This window comes from Apium graveolens, chromosome 4 (assembly GCF_009905375.1).
Source record: "Apium graveolens cultivar Ventura chromosome 4, ASM990537v1, whole genome shotgun sequence".
Lineage (NCBI taxonomy): Eukaryota > Viridiplantae > Streptophyta > Magnoliopsida > Apiales > Apiaceae > Apium > Apium graveolens.
The window spans coordinates 2558135-2584219 of record NC_133650.1 but is presented as its reverse complement, the minus strand read 5'-3'; the positions used below and the strand labels follow the sequence as shown (position 1 = coordinate 2584219).

Genomic DNA, 26085 nt, shown 5'->3' with positions numbered 1-26085 from the left:
TCAAATCACTTTTTATTCAAAATTGTAATATAAATTCATATTAATATCTCATGAGATAAAAAGATCCTGATATGTGAAAAGTCAAAGGCGATAAAATATAATAGAGTTAGTGGCTTAAAAAATACTATGCACGAATGAAATTAATGTACAAGTCATCGATCTCTTTTCTTATAATATTCATGTATTCGAGTAAAAGTCGTGTGTATTCTAATTAATTTATAAAGGAGACGACTTCGGATTTTAAAGAAAAGGTATCATTATTTATAAATAAGAGGGGTTCAGATCATTTTGTTAACAAATTATAGGTCTAAAAATACCCGTATAATCAAATAATAGTAGTTTGGAAATATACAAAAATGTAATATAATTTAATAAAGATGAGATGCGAGAGTTTAAGTGTCAACCTATTCGAACTAGAAAACACATTCATGTTTATATAAAATTAAGTTTTCGATTTTATACTAACCAAGGATATTCGAAATAGAAAAGGTTGTATATATAAAGCATGCATTTTCTAATTAGTATTATATTTGACGGGAGGGCGGATCAAATTATTTTTTATCTAAATTATAATAATAAATCATACCAAAATTTAAAAAAAAAAATACACGCCGCCGCGAAGCGCGGCTTTATTTACTAGTTAAATGCTAACGAGATAAGCCTTCATTTTCATTTCCATTGAGCTATTATGATTGATTTTGATACTTTTGAGTTAGTAGTTGGGACGTTTATTTAATTAATATTGATTCACCATTCACCAATGTGCGGTGGTTGGTGACTGCTCCGCACCTTTCATTTTTCAATTCATTTAATATTTCATTTCGCTATGAAATTCATTTATAGAAAGATAGCCACCCAAATACGACTTTCCTCATTAATCTTATTATACTATTTCAATAATTATTTTAAAAAATGTCAGAGCGTCCAAATATTGTTACAATTTTTTTCTCCAATATTTTATAAATGATATTTTTTCTCAAAATAATATGAAATAACACGTATATTTATATGCGTACATGAATTAAATTACAACATATGTCATGACACATAATTTTATAATTTTTTTTTTAGAAATTTTGGGTTAACTGACATTACTTTTTTTTTGCCAGCTATATAAGGAAAATGTTTGATTGTGTACAAAATTTTTGCACATAATGACATGACATGTGGTGAGTTTTTCACATCAAAGTACAATTAAAACATTTCACGTTAATTGTCACGTCATTTGGTATAAATTTTTTGTATACAAATACGCTCTATAAATATTCTCCTTGTTACACAGTCTTTAGCTCAAACAAACTTCAAACACTTTCACCTCACCACCTTTACTTACCAATGAAGATCACCGTGAAAGAATCAACGTTAGTGCCTCCGGCCGAGGCCACGCCACGACGGAGTCTCTGGAATGCTAACGTAGACCTTGTCGTACCGAATTTTCACACACCTAGCGTGTATTTTTACAGGCCAAATGGCAGTGACAACTTTTTTGACACAAAAGTACTCAAGGATGCATTGAGTAGAGCTTTGGTTCCTTTTTATCCCATGGCTGGGCGATTAAAAAGAGACGATGATGGGCGCGTCGAGATTGATTGTAATGGAGAAGGCGTGCTCTTTGTTGAGGCTGAGTCTGACGGTGTAGTGGATGATTTTGATGACTTTGCTCCCACGTTAGAGCTCCGCCAACTGATTCCGACGGTTGATTATTCACTTGGGATATCATCGTATTCGTTGTTGGTTTTGCAGGTGAGTTTCAATTGTTATTTTAGAATGACACTTCGTATATCCTTATTTATAACCACAAGGGCGTTATAAATAATAAAAGGGAGAGGAAAATCGAACATGTGACCTATCGTACACAGGACCTCAGTCTTCGCCACTAGACTAAGATCTCACGAATTGCATGTACATGTTTATGGTTGGGTTGATCAGTGTCTTAAAATGAACCTCATTCCGTAAATCATCCTTCATTTTTTTTATCAAAAGATACATTTTCGATTCTCCTAATAGGATGCAATATCCGAAGAATGGATTTCCTTGATTCGAGAAAGTTTATGTAACTATTACTGTTTAATCTAACTATTACATTCTTAGAATTGTCAGATGTTAGATTTGATTCTTGTTGTCTGATTGTAATTTGTTTTGTTGCGTCCAAAATTAGTTACAGTTGAACCTCGATTAAGTAATAATCTTTAAAGTAGTAACCTCCTTAAATTGTTTTCTATGACTGCAGATAACCTTTTTCAAATGTGGTGGAGTCTCACTAGGTGTTGGTATGCAACACCATGCTGCAGATGGAGCCTCTGGACTCCATTTCATCAACACATGGTCCGATATGGCTCGCGGTCTTGACCTCACCCTCGCACCATTCATAGACCGCACCCTCCTCCGTGCTCGTGAGCCGCCTCAACCTGCATTTCCCCACATTGAATACCAGCCCCCTCCTTCCATGAAGTCCAACCCTGATTCGACAATTATTCCTGAAACATCCGTCTCAATCTTTAAAATTACTCGAGAACAGCTCAATGCTCTCAAAGCCAAGTCCAAGGAAGATGGAAACACAGTGGCTTATAGCTCCTATGAAATGCTGGCAGGACACATGTGGCGGACTGTGTGTAAAGCCCGCGGACTTGCTGATGATCAAGAAAGCAAGCTGTTCATTGCAACTGATGGAAGGTTGAGGTTACTGCCTCCACTCCCACCAGGTTACTTTGGCAATGTAATTTTCACTACCACGCCTATAGCTGCAGCAGGTGATCTCATATCAAAGCCACTGTGGTATAGCGCTAGTAGAATTCATGATGCATTGGCACGGATGGACAACGATTATCTAAGGTCAGCGCTTGATTACCTGGAATTGCAGCCTGATCTTAAAGCACTTGTTCGCGGGGCACATTCTTTCAAGTGCCCCAACCTTGGAATTACTAGCTGGGCTAGATTGCCTATACACGACGCTGATTTTGGATGGGGAAGGCCAATATTCATGGGACCTGGCGGAATTGCTTATGAAGGTTTAAGTTTCGTGTTGCCAAGTCCTTCTAATGATGGAAGCTTATCGGTGGCCATTTCTTTGCAAGCAGAGCACATGAAGCTCTTTAGCAAATTGTTATATGACATTTAAGAAACATCTTTGTTGTTAAGTTACTAGTCCGTCTAAAACCTTAAGGTGATAGAGGAAGGCCCGAACAAGATCTTATACTCTTTAACATTTGCTACTAAAGAAAATTGCTAATATTGGTACTAAACCACAAATTCTTTCTACCCTTATCATCCTTCTGTCACATTTCTTATCTTCTGTAAGAACTATAGTCTATCGATAACTAGTATCACCAATTACTCAATTAGTAAATATGAATGTTGATGAAAGTTGGATACAGTTTACTAGCAAAACTGCAAACATAGAATTGTGGTGGTCTGTTCATCAGCACCAAATCTACAGAAGGGAGATCCTGACGGTATTCGACTACCTGGTATCTCAATTCTTACTGAATTACAATCTGAAGCAGGAACAAAGATGAGAAATGTGCAAAAAGCAGATAAGAACACTCTCTACTCTCTACTCTTCAATGCCTGAAATTTTATTGGATGCAAACTCAAAACAGAACTGTTCAACTGTTGGACAACTGAATTAGGGCAAATCAAATCAACTAGTAAAATAAAGAGATGAAGCAAGAAAGCCTAACATACATTATTCAAAGCTAGCCTAAGTTATCCCACTCCACGCGATAAATCTTTGACCATGATCAGAAAGACAGAGCAAGAAACAAGCAGACTGAGATATAAAAAGACATAGTCTGAGGCAGCTTAGACACAGCATTATTTTTTTTCTTCCCTGAAGGATCGCGAACAACATTGTTACCACCACCAGAGCCTTTCTTTCCTTGAGACTTTTTTGAGACAACAATCATGTCCTTTACCTCATGATCCACTCTTGCTGTACTGCCATGCTCTTCTGTTGGATTAATCTCCGCGACTGTAGTCGTTACTTCTGCACAAGAAATTAATTGAATCTCTGGAATCTTAGCTAAAACTCCTTAAAATAGACCAGTGTCATAAATGTTTAACAAACACTTTAGGACTTACCATGATCATCAAGATTCTTCTTCACGGATGTCAGCAGCTTCTTCTCGATAGCAAAGCTCGTTACGATGAGAAGTTGAACACATAATGCGATGATCAATAAACATCTGATCATCCCACTCTTCATTTTTCTGCAACTTCAGTTGCAGCTAGCTAATTATAAGACTCTGTTTTTACCAGGTCTTTGTTTTCAGTTTTCACCCTACTTATAGTATATAATTTCACTTGATTTTTAGCAAAGATGCTACACCATTGGCTAAAACACACCTACTCTATAACAAATGTTAAGTAATCAGTCCGTCTAAGACTTTAAGATTGCAAAGGAAGGCCCCACAAATACAACCGAAACTAATATCAATACCAACAACAAATATTTAAATTTAATAAATGGGGGTGAGAGGACTTGAATGGTGGGAGCTCTGATACCATGTTAAGTAATCAGTCCGTCTGAAATCTTAAGATTGTAGAAAAAGGCCTCAACAAGTTCTTATACTATTTAACAAACAAACACGAGTGAGATACAAGACTCTTTAGGCTTTGGTGTGGGCACGTCAGTTGTCAAAGGGCCAATTTGGAAGCAACACAGCAGATCAAAATGGAATTATTTTTGAGAAAAAGTTGTCAATGATTCATTATAATTTAATTGTAGAAGATAATATGCTACACTAATATACTACTACAATATACTAGTTCAAAGAATTATAGGCATAGGTAAGAGGTTTTAGCACACTTTAGAGTTGAATAATAGGTGTAGGATATCTAGCATACTTTTTGTTTCAAATGTGTACTTCAAATCCTAATGCAGGTGGTGTGACATTTCCATGAATTTGGCATACAATCTTGCTGAGAATGCGAGGTAATTACTCAGACGGGTTATCATAGACTAAAGTCCCGACTGAGTCAAAAAACGCGTAATTCTTTAGTTTGAGTCGCGTCTAGTTTTAAAAATCGCCGATAAATTATTTAGGTACGACTGATCTAACAAAGAATGTCCAAGATACATAATTTTTCACATTCAACTGCCCAAAATATAGAGATGCGCGCGAATCGCCCAAAATACCCCGAAATATGCATTTCATGGATGCGTAGTCAACCTTTCAAATTTTAATAAAGAGTACGCATGTTCCACATGCGTATTCACTTTTTGATTTAAGAAGAACACGCATATGAAACATGCGTATTCACTAAAATACAAAAAGTAAATACGCATGTACCACATGCGTAATCTTTATAAAAAATTGAAATAATTAATATGCATCCCTCACGTGAGTTATTTTGGGCGTACAGTCTCGCCAATTGGCATTTTGGACATTTTTCCCCAAATGATGGGTATTTTGGTTTTTCATCCCTAATCTAAATGGACGGATTTTTATTTTTCATCCTTTTGAGCTCAAAAAAGCTCCTCCCTCCGTTCCGATAGATTCTTAACATTTAAAATGAATAGTTCGACACGCATTTTAAGACTCTTATCTTGTATAACTCCATAACTTATTTTTAAGATTTTTTTTTGAATAAAAATTTCAACATTTAATTTTTATTCCAACGAAAAAAGTTTTTAAAATAATTTATGTATTTATAATAAATATAGCATTAAAATACGGTCGAATACTTTGTTTCAAATGTTAAGAATTCATTGGGACAGACCGAGTATTAAAAAGGAGAAGAAACTAGAATTCAAAATCTGCGTTCTAACTCTGTAGTGTAGAGACAAGAAGAAAGCTCCAAATTTTAATTTTTTTTTGGTGTTGTAATTTCTTTTTCGAAAGGATTCCAAATGAGTGCTCTGCTCCAGCTAACTAATGGAATAAGATTCTTTCACAAATATGTGCTTTTGGAAGAATTGTCGTGCAAATTTTGAGGCCCTAAAACAAGATTATCTTAAGGCTATGCTTTATTCTGCTAAGCAAATTAATATAAAACTACATTTCTGATTAAACACATGAGTCATGACAAGTAAACAAGATGCTTTAATTGCGTGACAACCGAAAGAGAAAGATTCACAATTACTAATTTACTATGATGTCCTTTTGCATTCTCCCTCCATTTACACTTTTGAATTTTTTCGATTTTTTTCTCATTTATGTTTATCGAATACATTTACGGTGGAAATATACTGAACGAAACATTAAATAAGCAATGGAGAACAAGATTCTAGGAGCAAATGCCTATTGTAAAACTTTAACATTTGATAGTGTAATGATATTGGATTATTCTTACTTGAGTGATTGTGGTATCTCTGTGAGCACTTTCGTATTTGAATTTTGGAGATATTAGGAGTGTCTTGAGTAGAGAACTCTCATAAAAAAATTCAATGACAAGCAACTTTTTATTGCATCATGACACTATATTTTGTCAATGAAAGTGAGATTTTTTTAGAGCATCTCCAATGGTGCAAAACCCTTAGCTAAATTATCTAGGTGAAATTTATGTGGCACTTAAGTGATAATATTTAGAAATTATGTAAAATTTCAAGCATTCCAATCATAGTTGCCCTTAGCAAAAAATATAGATAATCACATTTGGTTGACTATATTTGTCGAACTACTAAATCGTTTAGGTATAATTTTGCTATCATTATTATACATAATATCATTGGAGTGTTTCCCCTTTCCCTTAGGTAAAATATTACATAATTCCTTATTTATCATATTTTAGCTACCAGTTATTCTAATTACCGTTGGAGATGCTGTTATAGCATGAGCTCTCCTCTACCTTAACACCACATTAATGTGTTAGAAAGAGAAATTAAGTTAATTACATGTTATATTTCACAGCCGGAAACGGGCCCGATTTCTCTAAAGTATATGTATTCAAGTGACTATGTTATGTGTTAATGTTCCAAGTTCATTTTTTTTAATCATTTTTATTAGATTTTTTAATTTTTTGAATACGTGACGAATATTAGTATTTCAACCATTTATTCTCGAATTTATGATCATAAAATTATAAATAAAACTAAATAACTCAAATTATGAAATATTTATTACATTATAGGGAAATTTAAATTTTTTGGTGGGGACACTTAATTAAATATACATATTTATATCTTAAAATTTTAATAAAAATCGTTAATTTTTAATTTCATGAGGGCACGTGTCCCCGCTGGTATCTACATGAATCCGCCCTCTTTATATTCAACATATTTATTAAAACATTTTAGTGTTAGAAAATAATAAAAATTAATCGAATCATATTTTAAATTCATGTCACAAATTTTGATAATGCCGCTATGGAAAAAAAATGTTTCAGGGGTGATCGAGACGAACATACTAAAAATGATAAAATAACATATTTCACTGGACATGAGTAACAAAATTAATCTATTTTTTTTAATTAAATAACACATCTCTCATTTTATAATCATAACTTGTAAAATCATGTAATCAGCAAAAAAAAAACAAGCGGTAAAATGTACACAAGGCCCAAGGCCCAAACCAACTTGTATTTCTGGCCCATCATGGTCGGGTCGCCCGGAAAATCGCACCGGCTACCGCTAGCAGTTTGTGAAATGGAGTGACACTAAAGCTCAAGATTGGTAATGATTATCAGTTAAATGTCTGCATATTGTTGCTAAGATCAGTTATCAGTTATTTTTTATACTTTGCTCTATCAATTGCTGTTAGTGTATTTGTTTTGCACGCTTGTATATTTGTTGATATGAAGTTGCAAGTTACTGCCTCCCTCCCAGAGGATGTTATACGTGCACTAGCACCTATTTTGAGACTTCTATAAAATATAGTTTCATAATATTTTTTCAATAAAAGTTTAAACATAAAAATTTTATTAAAAAAAAAATTTAAAAAAATTATTTTGGAATTATACTTTTAAACGAGTATTGAAAAGGCTGCATGGATAGAATTCAATGGGACAGAGGAATATAATGCAACGGTAGTCACGTGTCATCATGGATACATGTCCAAGCATCACTCTTGCAAATGTTTCGTATATTTTTGACCGAAATTAATTTGTTTTGTGTTAGTACTCTGTCCGAGTGTCAAGTGTATTTGTTTTTAGCCGAAATTAATGTGTTATGTGCCAATTGTCAATACTCTGGGAATGTAGTGTATTGGTTTATGGCCTAAATTAAAGTCAAGTGTATTTTGATTTTGGCCGAAATTAGTGTCATGTGTCAATACTCTGTCCGAGTGACAAGTGTCCGGTTAAGGTGAAAAACGATTCCAGCAATACTACTGTGTCTTGACACTCCTAACGGCTATTTAGGATAGTGATCTTGTTGTATACTTATCTGTTGTAATTTGTAACTCCGTTAGAATTAGTGATTAGGCAAGTTACTGATTCAGTCCTTTTTCTTTCCTCGTGCAAATAGATGTTTGCATTGTGATGATACACTGTAATTCACTTATAAATCTTGGCAATGATTTGATGTGGAACTACATGCTATACCTTTTGGTTGACATTTACCAACATAGATGCTCGTTTTAGGAGGATCACCATGCACTGAAAGCAATTGTATGCAAGTATGCCCATTATGGTCTGTGAAGCAGACAAATTGTTCTTTTTGACTTCACAATTTCTAAACCTTCAAATCTGATGCAATTATCTGGGCTAATGTTTACTTTGTTTGCCAATAACTTAGCGCGACCAAAGTTTAGGTAGGAGGATAAAGTTTGTTAGTTTTGTGAAGTAAATACAAATCATAGTGATTATAAAGAGATATCCGGGGACAAAGATCATATGAGGAGTTGATAATCACGATTTTGTGTTTAATTAATTATCACTGCAGTGCTTTAGTTATCATCTTAAAATTTGGTTGCTTTTTATTTACAATTTTGATTAGTTCTCTTGGTATTTTAACTTGGCATTATGTTTGGAGATTGTAGTCATTATCATGGTGCAACATCACCCACTTATTGCTGTGCTTATTACAAGCTAAAGATGAGATTGTGGTCCTTATCTGGACGAAAGCATTACCATTTCTTCTCAAATGGGGGAAAGCACTGGAAGTTGGTGCTGTTCACACCTTATCTTAGATGCTTTTCGTAAGTTTAATCATTTTGCAAGTTTAAGAAATATCTTAGAGTACTATAGTAATATTCATCCTCTCTATGTTAGTCTTAGTTGTATTCATCTAAATCTATCAATATTTGTTAATATCATGTTAAACGTTAGACGATAATGAGTTAATTTCATAGTTTCTGTGGTGATCGATCACCTAGACCTTATCTGGATCTACAGATGCAATAGGTGGTTTACTATTAGTGTTTTGAGATGCAATAGGAGGCACTTTGATTTCAGACCCCAGGATCTAATTAAGTAGTGGGAATATGGTTGTTGTAATTTGTCAGATTTATTAGTCCCCGCGCTATTTGAGTTTTTGGATTCTGCAAGTCAACTTAATGTAGATTGATATTTGATAAAAAAAATTAATCTTTGTACATGAGTATGTATTGGTGCCACCTAGTCATCGCCTACAGTAGACGATGATATTCCAAGAGAGGAGGCAAATGTCGCAGTTGTTTCCCCACCAAGGTATCTCTTCAGCCGATCCAAGTCATCAGCAGCATCTAGCATCGTAGGCCTTGTAGCGGGGGAATACTGTGTACAAAGAATGCCTAGCTCAATTAATTCTCCTATCGCAACTTCCCACATTCTTTTCACTTCAGGGGACTGATTTCGAATAGCTCTCACCATATTGGAGTTTATTATTTTCTCCATTCTTCCATGATAGTGACTTTTTACCCATTTCTGCAGGCTTAGACCACCAATGAACATTTCATCTGTTGGTCTCTTTCTAGTCACCATCTCTAGAACCAAAACTCCAAAGCTGTAAACATCTCCCTTGGTGGATGTGCCTGATCCAAATCCATACTCTGCATTGGGGAAAGAAACCCGAAAAACTAACTTAAGCTTGCATTGAAAGTTGATAAATCTGCTCACAGTTTTTGTTTGTTGTTTGTGCATTTATAATCTGGTCACTCTGCATTTTTAAGTAAATCATGTAATTGTGGATTAATTGTTGGCTGTTTAACTAGAGTATAATGTCCAAATTTGTACATAGGATCTTTCTCATATAATTTCTTGCAAACTGTAACAACTTTTGCTTACGCGACAACTTAAACTATGCTCATTATCAAATTTTATCCTGAGATATAAATCCCTCTTTATTATTTTGTGTTCTAAATGATGAGATGCAGTAATAAAGGCGAGTTTCTGTACCTGGTGCAATGTATCCTATAGTTCCCGATAACATATTTGCAGTGGAGTCACCCATATTCTCAATAACTGGAGCATTCCCTCCTACTGTCATAACCAACCTTGCTATGCCAAAATCAGAGACCAGAGCTGTCATATCGTCGTTAAGAAGAACATTGCTGGGCTTAAGATCACAGTGGATTACCCTAACAGGAGAATGATGATGAAGATATGCCATACCTTCAGCAATATCACTGCAAATATTGACCATCTGAACAAGGTTCAAGTCGGAGGAATCAGAACGAAGGGCTGATCCTGGATATCGGTACAGATGACTCTCTAAGCTCCCATTTGTCATGTATGGAAGAACAAGAGCCTTGAAGTCAGGTAAACTACAAGCTGTTATTATCCGGATGAGGTTCCTATGCCGAATCCTCCTAAGAACCTGACATTCTCGTGCAAAACTTTTTGTTGAATTGCCAGTTTGTAATTGTAGCACTTTGACTGCTACTGCTGTACCATCTTGAAGAACTCCTTTATAGACACGTCCATAGCTGCCTGATCCAATCAATTTCTGCTCGTTGAATCCTCCGGTGGCTTCTGAGAGTTGTTTGTAAGGCATCCTTGGGAAATTAGGCATCAGCTCTGGTTCTGACATCGTTTCTGTCTCATTTGTGGTTGTGGAATTTTTTTTTTGCACATGCCTGTATCCAAGCACACAGCATATGGTCGAGAAGAAAGCTGAGACAGATACGACAACACAGAATATAATTAAGAACACGCGTGAATGAAAATAATGGCCTTCCAGATGGCAATTATGAATTCCTGGCACTGGTCCGCAGATATGTTCGTTACCCAGGAAAGACAGGCTTGCAGCAGAGTCAAAGAAGCCACCTGAGGGAAGCTTCCCAGTAAAGTGGTTATATGAAAGATTGAGAAATGTGAGACTTTGGATTTTACTCAAGCTTGTCGGAATCACTCCAGATATGCTGTTGTTTGAAACGTCAAAGGCTTCAAGGTTTTTAAGATTACCCAAGGATTCTGGAAGTTGACCAACAAGGTAATTCTTTGAGAAATTCATCATCCTCACGGCAATGCAACTCGATATTTGAGAGAATATGCGCCCACTCAGGTTATTCGATGAAAGATCGATCTCTTGTACATTTTCAAGCTTACTGAGCTCAATCGGCAAAGGACCCTGTAGGTGATTATGTGATAGATTTAGATATATCCTAATCTCGTAAATAGCTAATATTTGCGGAGGAATTATTCCTGTCAACTTGTTGTAGGACAAATCTAGCTTGTCCAGATCTTTGCATTGCCCTAAGCTTGGAGGTATCTCTCCTGAAAGGTGGTTGTTGTTAAGGAACAGATACCTTAATTTAACTAAATTTCCTAAATTCTCTGGAATCGGACCAGAAAATTTGTTGATTGACAGATCAAGAAGGCCAAGCTGACGCAGTTGTCCTAATGCTGTTGGAATCTTGCCAGCAAAGTAGTTGTATGATAGAAAGAGCTGCTCCAAGTTCTTCATCCGGCTTATTTCTGGGGAGATAGTTCCATTCAGAAGATTGGATGTCAAATTGAGCAGCGAAAGATTCCAAAGGCTTCCCACTTCTGGAGGAATTGATCCGAATATCTTATTTTCTTGCAGCAACACAACTTTTACCTTGCTACTGAGCCGTCCAATAGAACTAGGTAAATTGCCTCCCAGGCCCATACCAGCAAGTTCAAGCTCCTTCAAACTTGTGCAGTTTGCAAGTGCAGTGAAGAATGGGTCTAGATTAGTGTTTCTGTCGTGACTGATCATTTTGTTATATGACAAGTGAAGAAAGGTCAGTCTAGGTAGCTGTGCCATTACTTGGCCAGGCAATTCACCTGACAGATGGTTGTACTCTAAATCCAGATTATACATGGCTGATAAGTTGGATAAAGAAGAGGGTATCTCTCCTGTAAACTGATTATTATACAAATTGAGATTCCATAGATGTGGGCACTTACCAATATCTGCTGGGATGGTTCCTGTAAGGAGGTTCTGGGAGAGGTCTACATTTTTCAATGAAGTGCAGTTGGAGAACAGGGAAGGTGGAATAGCACCGGTTAAGTTGTTTTCTGCAAGAGTAAGTAAGATAAGTTTGGTAAAAGATGAGAAGGAATCTGGCAGTGAGCCATGCAAGTTGTTCCCATCCAGCTGGAGAACTTGGAGCCTGGTGAGATTAAGAAGGAACGGAGATAATAGCCCAACAAGTTCTTTATCGACTAGTATGAGTCTGTAAACGCGATGATGCTTTCTGTTGCACCTGACTCCTGTAAAGTTGCAGACATCCACCATCTCATTCCAGTTTGCAAGTGTGGAATGTGGATCAACTGAAATAGTCCTCTTGAATTCCATAAGCGCCGCTCTATCACTTTCCAACGAATGGTGATAGTGATCTCCAGAAACCTTCCCTGATGTTGCTAAAATCAGATATTGGAGCAGTAAAAGGTACATGCTTCTCTTGGAATTTATGGTGCCGGATTTGAATGGTCTAATGATAGCTTTCCTCATGTTCATAGTGCTCGAAAAGTTAATTTTTAAAATAATAATTCTCGCATACTATCTGAGGAAGGTTTCAAGAATAGGTCTTGAGCTATGAAAGGACTAAATGGAAATACAGTTTGTTGATGTGTAATGAAGATGAAGAAGTGATGTGTGGTTTTCAACATCAGCTGTAGTGTCCATTAAGCACCATTGCTAATTGTTTTGTTTTTGTGGCATGCAATTTAGGATAGAGCATGTAGGTGGACAATTTAAATAGTCAATGCATATGAATGATTTTGTGAAAGAAAATGTTGCAGAATGTGAATCTTAAATAGTGCTCTCTTTTTGTAAGATCACTGTTAGTAGTCTTAGGTGGTGTTAGTATTATATATTTTTCCTGATTTATGAACTTGGAGAGCATTTTAATACTAAAAGACATCGTGAAATGAAAAAATCATGTATCCTACTAAATAGAAATGAAAATCGGATAATCGGATTGTATCAACCTCCAGGTAGAGCTATATGATGCATTTCGGGTCGGATCGGACTGATTCGGTATTATTCTAATTTTGATTTTAAGTAAATCAAAATGGATCGTGTTTTTTATTCGAGTCAGACTCATACTAAAACCGAATAGATTTCATACTAAATTCGGATCAAATTATTGTTGGATTAATTTTGAATTACTATCGGATGTTATTTAAGACGAGTAAATTGGTTGAGAGTTTGGACATTGTGCATTAACCTTAAAAGGTCCCCTTCTTTTTCACTTTTAAGATTTGCTTTTAAAAAATTAATTTTTTTTTGTATTTCCGGTAAAATAACTCAGGTATGCGCAATGCCACTTCTTCAAGTGTAGTGGTGAACTACTTTTATTTTTTTAATCTGGGAGACTTCTATAATCATAAGATTAAGCAATATGGTTAATTCATTTGTTGGGTAATTAACAATTCAACACTTAGGAAATACTAAACACTAACCAGAACGTTGTATTACTTTCTCAGTCCCAAAATACAAGTTCTTTTTTTACGCGTATTTTAAGGTATATAAAAGTCATTGCGCTGCATATTTATTTTATTTTATTTTTAAATTAAAATTTAATATATATACTTTCATTTAGAAAAATAAATTGAAAAACAATATATAAAATTATTTTTTTTATTCACCTTAAAATACACGTAAAAGTCAAAAACACCTGTATTTTAGAAAAGACTTGTATTTTGTTACCGAGGGAATACTTTATAATTTGTAAGGTGCGCCTGTGCACGCCATTTGATTATTAACTCTGATCGGCATAATTACAAATCTAAAGTACTGCTATAAAATACTCTAGAAATAGAAAAGCATTTTAAAGTTGGCTATTCTTTTTTAAAAATTCTAAATAAAAACGTGTCTTGGTTATTTTCTAAAGTTATTCTAGTGACATTGTAACTTTTCACATTAGTTTTTTTTAATTTTTATCGACTATTGTAAATTTCCACATTTTTATTTCAATCTTTGCCGGCTATTGTAAGTTTCCACAAAAAAAATTATTTATTCTTTTAGGGTCGGTAAGGAAATTTAAATTCAATGATATAATTATTTTTAATCTTTCATTCTCCAAATGACATTAGAATTTCACGATATAATCACTATTTTTCAGCAATGACCTTAAAATTTTATGATATAATTCGTCGAATTTTGCTATCATTACTTCGACAAATGAATAAGTAACCGAAAATTCAAAACAATTACTATCAATTATTTTTATTTTATTTTTTTGACAAATATTACTATCAATTATTTTGACCCTTAGGAGTTTATTTGTTTATACTTAAATGTTAAGAGTTTTAAGAGTTTTAACCGTAACCAAATTGACTTTTTACGATATTTTTTTTTTGTCGGGCATTTTTAAGGAATTTAACTTTAACTAAATTGACCTTTTACGGACACGAACACGACCCGAAACTTGTACCACTCGTATTCTCTAAAAACACAACCTTTTTAGTGTCAATTTTAAAACTTAAGAGACTAAATACATGTGATGGAGTAACTAAACGAACATTTCATCAACCTGAGAAGATGCAAATTGAACAAAAAGGCTTTCTGGTGCGCTTATATGTGCGTTTATATATAATACATACCAGAAGCATCATTAGAACACACCTGCAGCCCCATAGGCCATAGCAACAACAAAAAGTAGCAAGTTACAGCCACACTCAGAAGCAGGGCCTACTGAGTCAGCAAACATCAGCCGAAGAACAAAATCCAGTTTCACATTCTCTCAAATCTCAAAGAGACTGCAATCCAGAAGGCTCGCATAGTCGATTAATATTGGGCCTCCCCTCTCAAAGATCATATCTACAGATTTATTTTGACAAAATTTGGCACAAAGCCACTAGAGCATGTCAACATGTAAGCATCGCATAACAGTCAGCAACTAGAACGGGATGGGTAAAAGCATATTAACATCAAGCAAATTTATCCGACATCTTAAGTTAAAAGGTAAAAAAGCTTGCTAGATATAAACAACCTTGTGATTATACAAAGACGACTCCATTTCCATTCACAAGTGCTGGACTAGTAGTTCAGGCATAGGCAAGAAAACAAACTACTGTTACAAAAATTAGTTAATTCGTGTGTCAGGCAAGTACGTGTAAATCCTCTATCTGCATTTCGATAAGATTCTTTTCAGACTTCTGTAGTAGATAATTCTTACTTGTCATTCTCATTTTTTGAAACATAAATATAGTATAAATTACAAAATAAGACCTTCTCCTAATTATAAATATTTTTTACAAGAACAACTTTTTCTTTCGGCTATAGCATCAAGTATAGTCTAAATATAATTATAAGCTCCTTAACTCTTGTGCAGAAATATTAACTAGTCATATTTGAAAACAGAGGGAGTGGTAAGGTTTGACAATTATCATTTTTCTATATGAATTTCTTATGTTTTACTCCCTCTGTTTTTAATAATTGACGTTTGATTTTTTGGCACACGCTTTAAAGAGTTTTGACCACATATTTAAAATTTTATTTTTAAAATTTTTATTTATCTAAATAAAAATATAAATTTAATACTCTTATTCACAAAAAGAACTTTAAAAAAAAATAAATAAATTAGATCAAAACTCATAAACATGTGTGCCAAGAAGTCAAGCGACAAATATTTGAAAACAGGGGAAGTAAATATTTAACAAGCAGTTACTGAAACACTTGATAGATTTCTTACCTGCCAAATGCCAAATTGAATTTTCCAGGCAAAACAGCTACTACTAGATAAAAAAATTCTTGCCGACTTCTTTAAAATAATGTCCATAATTTGCAGCTTCAAAAGCGGTACACTTTGTCACAGCCAGTTGCAGTCAAGATAAATAAAGAAAAATGCAGAGAAGAGACTACCATATTAAAAGGCCTTCTTTAGACAATCCAAAGGCAGATCTTTAAAGCAGATTTTTCTTAGGTTCTTCTTAAGACAGGACCACAGGACCCATTACAAGGTCTTCCGAGGCATTCAGCACATAGAGTCTGTAAAAGAAAGCACAGAAAAATCAACGTATTTGTGCAATATTGTAATCAGAAACTCCCTGGTCTATATGCGGTACAGAAATCGATTGTATCCACTTGGAAGGGAAGGAGTGACCGTCCGACTGGGAAGGAGCGACCATCCAATTTGCAATTGGACGGAATTAAGTTCAAACTTGGACAATGGAATGGAGGAATTAACGAATACTTGTCCACACATGACCATATATTAAATCAAAATAACTTCAAATATATCTGATTTCATTAAATCCAAATCGACACAACCTAACTACTAAAATGGCTGAAATGGTATAACACATACATTTTCTTCATACTACCCAGAAGTAGTCAGTTTATTTCTATGACGCAGAAACTGTCGTTAATAGAATAATCCAAGTACTGTGATAATTTTGGGTCATTGCCATCCAGCACTACCTACAGGTGGCAATTGGCTAGTTGCTCAATCGCATGCGTGAAGAATTTAGGTACCATAATACTTTGAAATTTTAACTAAAACATCAGTAAGTCAAAATAAAGAGTGGCTTAAGCTGAATACATGAAGTGCATGTGTGATGCCTCAAGTAAAGATAAGACTAGTAAGTTACCAAGTCTAACATTGGTAAAACATTAAAGATAAGACTAGTAAGTTACTAAGTCTAACATTGGTAAAACATTGTTAGTTGTTACCAGGTCGATCTCTTCATAATCAATTTCCATCCTTCATTTCTCTGTTTTCCATTAGCTCTTCTTCAGTGGACCAGGATGGATGTCAGATACATCGCAAAGTGATAATCGTAAGAGTACTAAGCAGTTGCATATATACTTAACATCAAGGAACTCGTCTTGACCTCTTCCTTCCGATGACTAAAAACTTATAGAGACATTAATCCAAAGGATGCAAAGTAATCATTCTATAGATACGCAGTGGCGGATGCAGGATTTCGGGAATGGTGTGTCACATTCTAATGTGATGATGAAAGAAGATTGTCCTTGATTCAAGAGTATATAATCGAGTTATTCACTTGCTTCATAATTTTTTACGGCGATCCTCTTTGAGTAATTTTTTTTAACATTCACCATATTTGATCTTTTTCATTCTACATGATACTACACTGTTTGGCATTGCTTAACACACTTCTGAACAATGTAACCCAAATTTGACAGAAAATAAAAATAAATTCAAAAATAGTTATCAATGGAATGTTCATAAACACCTTGTTGAATCATCTTTAATATCTTCACTGGAGCAGATTATGTAATTTAAAATTTTGAATTGGAATTGGAAAGGGTTAGATGGTGGAGAAGCAGGTTGGTCTGTTAATTAGATTGAGGCTGATTTCTATGTGTAAAAAAAGAAAAGAAAATAATGGTCTGTCACTCGACACACCGTGCATACATTTAGATCCGCCACTGTAGATAAGGGATACCTAGGCTTAAAAAGTCATTCAGTACAGACATAGGTGTACATGTAACTAATTTTCCCAGCTGATTCACAATTTCACCTTTAGACAAAATACAGTAAGACTGTCCTAGGGATAGGGAGAGACAGATTCCAGTACAAGTCAAGGAGGGGAAAGGACTCAAGATACTTTAAGCAAGATGTGATTTTCTCTCATTTACCAAATCAATCCAGCAGTTGCAAGGAAAATGGCTCCCCAGTCCTTTGCACATCAACTTCAAACCACATGAATACTATAAAGTCTTTGGGATGTGTAATCTTTGAATAATTACAATAATTGAATTGGGCGATTATTACATTTCATTCACTGTATGAGTTCAATGTAAAATAATTGTTAAATCAATAAGAACTACCTAAAATCAGGAAATACTTACAAGTAGTTTTTCCGGCACCAATCAGTGAACTTTTTCCTCCGAATTGGTTAGGTAGAAGATGCAGAGTGGTGGCACACCTGTATATCACCTAATGACCTTGGCTTGCAACAAGTAACACACTGATGACACTTGATTTGTTAAAAGAAAATGCACGTTCATTCCCAGCACTTAAATTCATTTAAGATGAGCAAATAAAACCATGCCAAAATTTTAACACTCTTTTCTTCTCATACAAACATACTGGGTGCATTGAATTGTTTTATAGTTGTTTAAGATAAGTTAATAAAGGAGAGTGAAGGATTATCTTATGAGAACAGTACATTTATGTCCAACTGCTGATACATTTTTATACGTTCAGGGGAGCGAAGTTCTTAAAAAATTGTAAACTGTGCAAGAACTAAGTCTTAATTTAAAGACAGCATTACATAATTACAACTTAAGCGAACAGTAAACAACATTAAATTTATTGTCTTAATACCCATACACATATCGTACATATAGACATAATTATAATGTAAAAGTTGCAAAATATTACTGTAAAAATTTGGTGGACGAAATCCGGAAATAATGTTAGTCAAATGTGCAGAACAATTCGTATAGCAGAAAACCAAAGAAAGGAAAGAAAATAAAAAATTACACATGCATGCAATGATTTTACATAATTAGAGCATAATAATCATTTCAAGGCATACATTTGATATAAAGTTTCAACAACATATATGTTTTCAACATTCATATCTTTCAGTTGACATGTTAGGTTGCGATATGTATACTATGATTATGTGAATTATCATTATAGGTTAGAATAAATATTCACATTTGCCTAATTTGATTCAATGTCTTACCTAAATATTGCAAGATACCGGTAGGAACTGTGATTGCCACGGGGACTGCAGTCGTATTTGTCAGAACTGGCCTACTGATTGCATGATTTAATTTATATCAGCAGACTCTCCTGGATATTCAACATAAGTTTCCACCATTTGCCCATTTTTCAGACCAATAAGAAACAGTTTCTTCTTCAGACACGAAGTCACCTGGAACAAGGAACAATTGAGCTCATCTTCAGCCTCAGAAAATAACAATGACAAGCTCTCTTTATTACGTCTGAAACCTCCTCGAATTCCTCAGTGTCATCAACATAAACAAACTCTTCAAAAATGAATGATTCAAGAGCATCTACGCCATCAAACGATAGAGAAGCTTCCCCACCAAACACCCCTTAAAAAAATTCTTACCCATAAATGTAATTAACATCTCATACACCCACCACCAATCCTTCCAAAAGAATCTCTGCTGTCAAAGATAAATAGGCGTTCCCTGCCTTTAGAATGATTTTTTTCTCTGATTCACAACCAAATTTTTTTTCGAATTTTATAAACAAAATCATGGCAGGTACTATTTGTAGAACTTTTTTATCTCTCGAGCTAGCCACTTGATCCACATTCATATTTCCATATACACTTCATTCACATATCACAGTGGAACAGAAGGCATGAAGTTCTGTACCAGCACTTTTACAAATAAATCGTCACCAGTAATCTTGGCAGGAACAACTTCCATCTAGAAAAGAATGGAAACGATTGACATCTCTTACAATTATTAGTCTGTTTGTGACCTTTGAGATAAGCTTTATAGCGGAATGACAGTCATTGCACATTCTCAAGTTCTTAATGACACGGATAGGTGCATCAGGAGGCGTTTTCAGGATAGCATAAGCTATAGCTAGCTTCTCACTGTGATAACTGAGATATTCTTCCTTCTGTTCTGCCTCAACATCATGAAATACAGTGGCAATGTCTGGCACATAACCCAACAGTGTAATCTTATTTAAGAGATCTTTCACCTTCTCATGAATTTGTTTCAACTCGGGGTGGCTTTTGTCATCTGAAACGAAGACACAAGTATTGTTTCTTATCTCTGTCCAGCTCAATCCAGGCTCTTTCTTTATATTCCTTTCCCTCATTAATTTGCGAATGTCTGCAACTCCATCCCACCTCTTTGCCTTTGCAAGCATATTAGATAACAGGGTATAAGTACCGACATCATCAGGGTACATTTGCAACACAATCTTTGCAACTTGTTTTCCTAGATCATAATTTCTATGTACATGACAAGCATTTAGCAAAGTACGCCATGCAACAACATCCCAATTGACCGGAGTAATCCTCATGAAATTTTCAGCTTCATTGAGTAGTCCAGCCTTGCTCAAAAGCCCAACAATACAAGTATAGTGCTCCAACCCAGGTTTGATACCCATTTGGATCATTAATTGTTGCAAATAATAGAATCCTTCTTGTACTCGACCAAGATGTCCACAGGCAGAGAGAACGCCGATAAAAGTTATACTGTTAGGTTTTACATCTGCAGCTAACATGTCATTAAAAACAGACAAAGCTTCTATACCTAGCCCGTGATGACAGTATCCTGAAATAATTGAGTTCCAGGAAATGATATCTCGATTTATCATCTCCATAAACACTTTATTAGCACGACCAACAAATCCAGCCTTAGAGTACATGTTAATCAGAGCATTACCGACAATAACGTGACCCTTAAATCCTGACTTCTCAGTATAAGCATGCAATGAAGTCCCATATCCCAATGCCGATAAACTGGCACTAGCATTCAATACAACAGCAAAGGTATAGTCATTTGGTACAACATCCTCCAGTTCCATGTCTAAGAAAAGTGACAGTGTCTCCTCAAAGCAATCATTCTGTAAGTAGGCTGCCATGATTGTTGTCCATGAGCCAACATTTCTACTATGCAACGAATCGAAAACTTTTCTGGCATATGATATCTTACCACATTTCCCATACATATCCATTAGCGAACTAGTGACATAAAAACCAAAGTCCTCACTATTCTTTACTAAATGACCGTGAATTTGCATACCCATATATGTATCCTTAAGACGGGCACAAAGCGCAAATACATTTAGATAAGTAACTTCATCCCATGCCTTATACTCCACAACTATCCTATTCAAAACATCCAACGCTTCATTCACACATCCATGATCCAAAAGTCCACTTATAATCGAATTATACGTAACAATATCCGAACCAGGCACAGAATACATGATTCCCATAGCCCCACTAAGATCAGAACACATAGAATACATTCTCACAAGTGCATTCTTCACATACTGATAAAACACAAGCCCAGTTTTCAAACCAAGACAATGACATTGTTGGCCCTCAAAAACCATCCCTTTACAACAAGCCGATAAAGCAGTGGATAATATATACTCATTCGGACGAATAGCATCCACCAAACCCATGTCCCTAAACAACTCTAAGACTTTAAAACCACACCCAATTTGCAAAAACCCCATCATAAGTGAACTCCAAGAAACCACATTTCTTTCAGGCATTTCATCAAACAGATTGTGTGCAACCCCGGCCTGCCCACATTTCGAGTAAAAATTGATCAAAGAATTGCTAAGAACCACATTGGTGTCTTCTTGAGAGAGCTGGCTTGATATGATCAAATGGGCATGAATAGTTTTGCCAAAGGTGAGATTTTTAGTATCAGCTGCATTTTTAAGGTAGTATATGATGTCTTGACATGAAAAAGGTTGTAATAATACTATGTTGTTTTTAATGTTGTTAGGATTGGAGATTGAAGTGGCTTTTAAGTTGAGAAGTGCACGGACGCGTGATGGGGTTGTTGCTGTGCGCATTCCCTTCACTAGGTACGAATAATGTAAGTATACATAAAATATATAAGGTTGAAGGTTGATTTCAAATGAAAATTAGGGCTTGCATGCTCTGTGTATATATGATCAAATATGAATAGATTTTGATTTAAAGGATTAAACATAATTAAGGACTAAGCAAATGTTAGGGGTCTTGGTTCACTTTTTTGCTAGAAAATTTTTCTTTTTGGAATTTTTGAAGAGGAAATAAGTACCGGACTTTTTCGAAAATGAGAAAAATTATACTTTTTTGGATAAGCCACAATAATACCTAATTTCAATATTTTGATCATTTTTACAACAAATACTCAGTTTCATATTGGGTATTTCAAAAAAAAAATATTTTCTTATTTTTTTTGTGTAAAAATGCATTAAAAAAAATTAAAAAATGGTTGAAATATCCGGTCTGAAAATAGGTATTCGAACATATATCCAATGAGAAATCATATTTCATATATCCAGTTTTAGAAAGCATATTTCAATTTTAAAAAACTAAAAAATTATGTTAAATACCGGTGTGAGATGACGTATTTCAAATATCTGAGAAAGTTTAACAAACGGAGGGAGTATTTTTTTTTTCCCAAAAAATTTTGTTATAGTTGTAAGGATATATAATTAAAATCTATTTTTTTTTCCCAAAAATGAGGAGTTATTATTTTTTTTAGAAGTAAAACAAGGAGTTATTATCACTAAGATTTCAAAAATGTTTTTAAAAGTTTTTTTTTCTTATTTATATTTATCAAAGACGGAAATGAAGATTTTTTTTTAAAAAATATTCAAAACAAACCTTGAAGAATTAGGAATAGAATTATGAGAAAAATGAAAAGCTTTTTTGACTCGAAGATCATAGAACTTGATCACTTGAAAGTTAAAAAATGGACAACTGAAATGGAACTAGGTGCCTGTTTGGGGCTTAAGTAATAATTCACGTGTACGCAAGTCCAATGCAAGATACAAAATATTTATAATTATTGCTATAATTTGGTATCAAAAAGTGTGCTAAAACAAAATTTCAACTCTGTTAGATTACATTTTTGAAACCAAATATTTACTTATTTACCTAAATTTTGTCAATTTGTCCTAAATTTCATTTAAAGTACAACAACATGCAATAGTATGATGATGTGGCTAGATGCATAAATGAATCATTGGTTTCAAATTTAGAACCAAAGATACATATTTGCATCTAAGTATAGAACTATTTTGGAATTGAAATTCTTGACATTTGATTTCAAATTAAAGAAATAGCATCACTGATAGCATTGCATTGAACTTACTCTTACGAGTTATTCCTACACTTCATAACTTTAAGCATAAGTTACCCGTGACCATTCACTTTACGAAATGGAATGGATAAATGACAGGATTGTTAGGTTTAAGTGTTTTCTATCAAGGATGTTTGCACATAATTGGCCAAAACTTGGTTCAATCTTCTTGCTATTCTAACCTCATTTCATTCCGTAAAAACTGAGACTTGACTATGAACCTGATGCATGCAGATTCTGCATAGTACAGACAGAGACAACATTTGTTTTTCTCCTCTACCAAATCAATGCAGCAGTAACAAGAGAAATGACTCCTCTGTTGATCATAACATTAAGATGTCTCTGGAATACATAATACAGATTAATGGGTACTTCTAACGTCTCAAATCTCAATGAATTGATCAATTGCCAATCAAATGTAAAGATAAATTAGGGCTAACGACCACCACATTTAGGGCTTGCTCCTCAGTTTTTTAATGAGAAGGAAGGAAGTGATTAGGAGGTAAAGTACTTTCATCCCATTTTCGGAGTGAAAGTTTTGGAGGGAAAGACTGTCAAATTTGCTAGCACCATATATCCAATTATCCCCTCCATATAAGGTCGAGGAGAAGAGTTAGGGTACCCGTGTACATCATCTTGTGACCTTTGGATCGCGAGAAACACAATGACAATAGTTAAATTAATTGAAGGGATTAAAAGAAGAAGATGCATGTTCATACTCGGCATTGCAGATATACATTACATTAAGCAAATAAACCCGTGCCAAATTTAAATTGTTTGATATCAAGGGATAATGAAGAACTAGCTACAGATACCAGTGAACATATTTAATGCATACATAGACCATCATAATGATGCAAAAGTTGCAAAATATTCCTCTAAAAAGTTGGAAGGCCAAATTTGGAAAGAGCAGAGCTAGTCAAAGGTGCAGACTGCAGAACATTTCAGGCAAGTTGCAGAAACCACAAGAAAGGAAAGAGAAAGAATTTATGTGTCCAAGATTACCTTAAATGACATAGTTTTACATATTTAAAGCATAGTACATAATCTCTGTAGCTACAAATAAACTTTAACAACATCAGATCCTAGAAGCACAGATATCATTAAGTTACCAAGTCTGGTTGTGAGTTGTATACTTTCTGAGGACATGTGAATAATCACTAGGATAAATAATTCACATTTGCCTATCTTCATTGCTAGACAACAGTGGGAATTGTGAATGCACCCGGGAACTGCTGTCTTGTACTTGTTGGAACTGGCTTACTCAATGCATGATTGAATTCAGAATCGGATCTAGAGCTAGAAGCATTCAAACTCTCATGGACATTCAGTGTACCTTCTTTAGCAAAACCATTAACCTCTTGACCATTTAACACTTCTTCAGACCAATAAGAAACGGATTCTTCTTCTGATACGAAGCTGTCATCCTCATAGGACGAGGAGCAATCGAGCTCATCAGCCTCAGCTTCAGACAACAACAATAACGAGCTATCCGCATTCACATCTGAAACCTCCTCGCAAGCCTCAGACTCATCAGGATCAAGCAAGCCCTCCAAAAAAGGGTGATTCAACAGCATTTCAGCTGTCAGACGATACATAGGCTTCACTGCCAAACAACCCTTCAAAAAATTCTTCGCCTCAACTGAAATCTCATCTGGAATTTTCGGACTCTCACGTCCTTCCCCAATCCTTTCTAAAAGCTCATCAGCATCCAAATCTTGCGTACAATCCCACGGAGGCCTCCCTGTAAACATCTCAATAACAATACACCCAAGCGCCCAAATATCACAAGGACACTCTTGCATACCCTCAGCCGCCCAAATATCACAAGGACACTCTTGCATACCCTCAGCCGCTGCCTCAGGTGATAAATACATCGCAGTACCCCTAAAATAAGGATCCAACTTCCTCTTCTTATTACTCCTCATCCCCCTCTTAGCCAACCCTAAATCACCAATCTTTGCCCTAAACTTCCCCCTACTCCCACAATTCCCAACCATCATCACATTATCCGGCTTCAAATCGCAATGAACATACCCCTTACTATGAATCCAATAAATCCCGCGTACTAAATCCCTCGTATACCTCTTAACATCCAATTCCCTCAATCCACCACCACCTACCCTATCAATAACATCAACCAAAGTTCCACCACAACCATACTCCAACAACAAATTATAAACCATCTCACCATTCTCCCCTACAGTAACCTCATCACCAAAACACCTAATCACATAATCACACCTACCAATATTATCAAGAACCTCTCTTTCTTTCTGAACCGAACCCGAAATCGAAACCTCAGCACATTTAACAGCCATAACATCAGGAAAACAACTAAATTTTGATTTGGGATTCTTTAAATTAGCTAAATAAACACAACCAAAGTTTCCTTTACCTATCAATGCACCTCTATACCATGATACACCATCTCCATGCTTTTTATTTCTTGCACATAACTTCTTATTCTTCTTGTTGTTCTCCATCATACAAAAACACCCTTCACAAACACAAACAAATCAACAAAAAACAGAGTAAAAACAGCTTAAATTTCAAACAAACAATAGGGTTTATAACTTATAACCTAATGAGTGCAGATAAATAAATTGCAATAAAATTATAAATAGGGTTTTAATTTGGATGCAAGATTACAAATGAAATAAAATTAAGGGCTCAAGAAAAATTTGGGGTTTTTACAAGAAGTCGTGTGATTAATAATGCTTACTTGGACATATACATACATATTACATACACATGGGAATTGTAAATTTAACTGAATAACGGCTGCTTGTCTAAAACTGTAACTAGTTTCAACTCATACAACATGGTACTTTTGTTAATATGGATTAAGGTGGTCTCTTTTAAAATATGATAAAAATGTTGAAAATTTGTCTAGGATTAGCAAAATATTTTAGAATGTGTAGAATGAAGTGTAAAATAATAAACATGAATTTATTCTTTCAAACACGTTGAAACATTTTTACGGTATAATTTTAATCGATATATGAATTATTCGAGATTTTCGA

General features: G+C 34.8%; 4 protein-coding genes and 2 long non-coding RNA genes across 11 annotated transcripts; 2 read left to right on the top strand and 4 right to left on the bottom strand.

Annotated features, from left to right (window-relative positions):
• Positions 1–1272: 1272 nt before the first annotated feature.
• Positions 1273–3258, top strand: LOC141717455 (shikimate O-hydroxycinnamoyltransferase-like). Its single transcript, XM_074519529.1, has 2 exons — positions 1273–1743; positions 2231–3258. Exons 1-2 carry the CDS (start codon positions 1336–1338, stop codon positions 3116–3118), a joined length of 1296 nt encoding a protein of 431 aa, XP_074375630.1. The 5' UTR covers positions 1273–1335; the 3' UTR covers positions 3119–3258.
• Positions 3259–3554: 296 nt separating this feature from the next.
• Positions 3555–4797, bottom strand: LOC141717456 (uncharacterized). The gene is made up of 2 exons (XR_012573654.1): positions 4081–4797; positions 3555–3985 (listed from the first exon to the last, which is right to left on the bottom strand). It is a non-coding gene; the product is annotated as an uncharacterized LOC141717456 (long non-coding RNA).
• Positions 4798–7481: 2684 nt separating this feature from the next.
• LOC141717454 (uncharacterized) lies at positions 7482–10373 on the top strand. Its single transcript, XR_012573653.1, has 3 exons — positions 7482–7612; positions 8919–9077; positions 10233–10373. It is a non-coding gene; the product is annotated as an uncharacterized LOC141717454 (long non-coding RNA).
• LOC141717453 (putative leucine-rich repeat receptor-like serine/threonine-protein kinase At2g24130) lies at positions 9432–12784 on the bottom strand. The gene is made up of 2 exons (XM_074519528.1): positions 10255–12784; positions 9432–9908 (listed from the first exon to the last, which is right to left on the bottom strand). Exons 1-2 carry the CDS (start codon positions 12782–12784, stop codon positions 9496–9498), a joined length of 2943 nt encoding a protein of 980 aa, XP_074375629.1. The 3' UTR covers positions 9432–9495.
• Positions 12785–14698: 1914 nt separating this feature from the next.
• LOC141717452 (pentatricopeptide repeat-containing protein At5g39680) lies at positions 14699–21872 on the bottom strand. Of its 6 annotated transcripts, none has more exons than XM_074519525.1 (5): positions 18937–21872; positions 18092–18210; positions 16136–16261; positions 15966–16061; positions 14699–15091 (listed from the first exon to the last, which is right to left on the bottom strand). In XM_074519525.1, exon 1 carries the CDS (start codon positions 21777–21779, stop codon positions 19623–19625), a length of 2157 nt encoding a protein of 718 aa, XP_074375626.1. In that variant the 5' UTR covers positions 21780–21872; the 3' UTR covers positions 14699–15091; positions 15966–16061; positions 16136–16261; positions 18092–18210; positions 18937–19622. The 6 variants fall into 6 exon arrangements, with proteins under 6 accessions (XP_074375626.1, XP_074375628.1, XP_074375623.1 ...); XM_074519527.1 differs by having other exon boundaries at positions 18092–18187; XM_074519522.1 differs by having other exon boundaries at positions 18092–21872.
• A 2161-nt stretch (positions 21873–24033) lies between these two features.
• On the bottom strand, positions 24034–25824 carry LOC141717451 (mitogen-activated protein kinase kinase kinase 20-like). Its single transcript, XM_074519521.1, has one exon. It carries the CDS (start codon positions 25546–25548, stop codon positions 24256–24258), a length of 1293 nt encoding a protein of 430 aa, XP_074375622.1. The 5' UTR covers positions 25549–25824; the 3' UTR covers positions 24034–24255.
• Between the last annotated feature and the right edge of the window lie 261 nt (positions 25825–26085).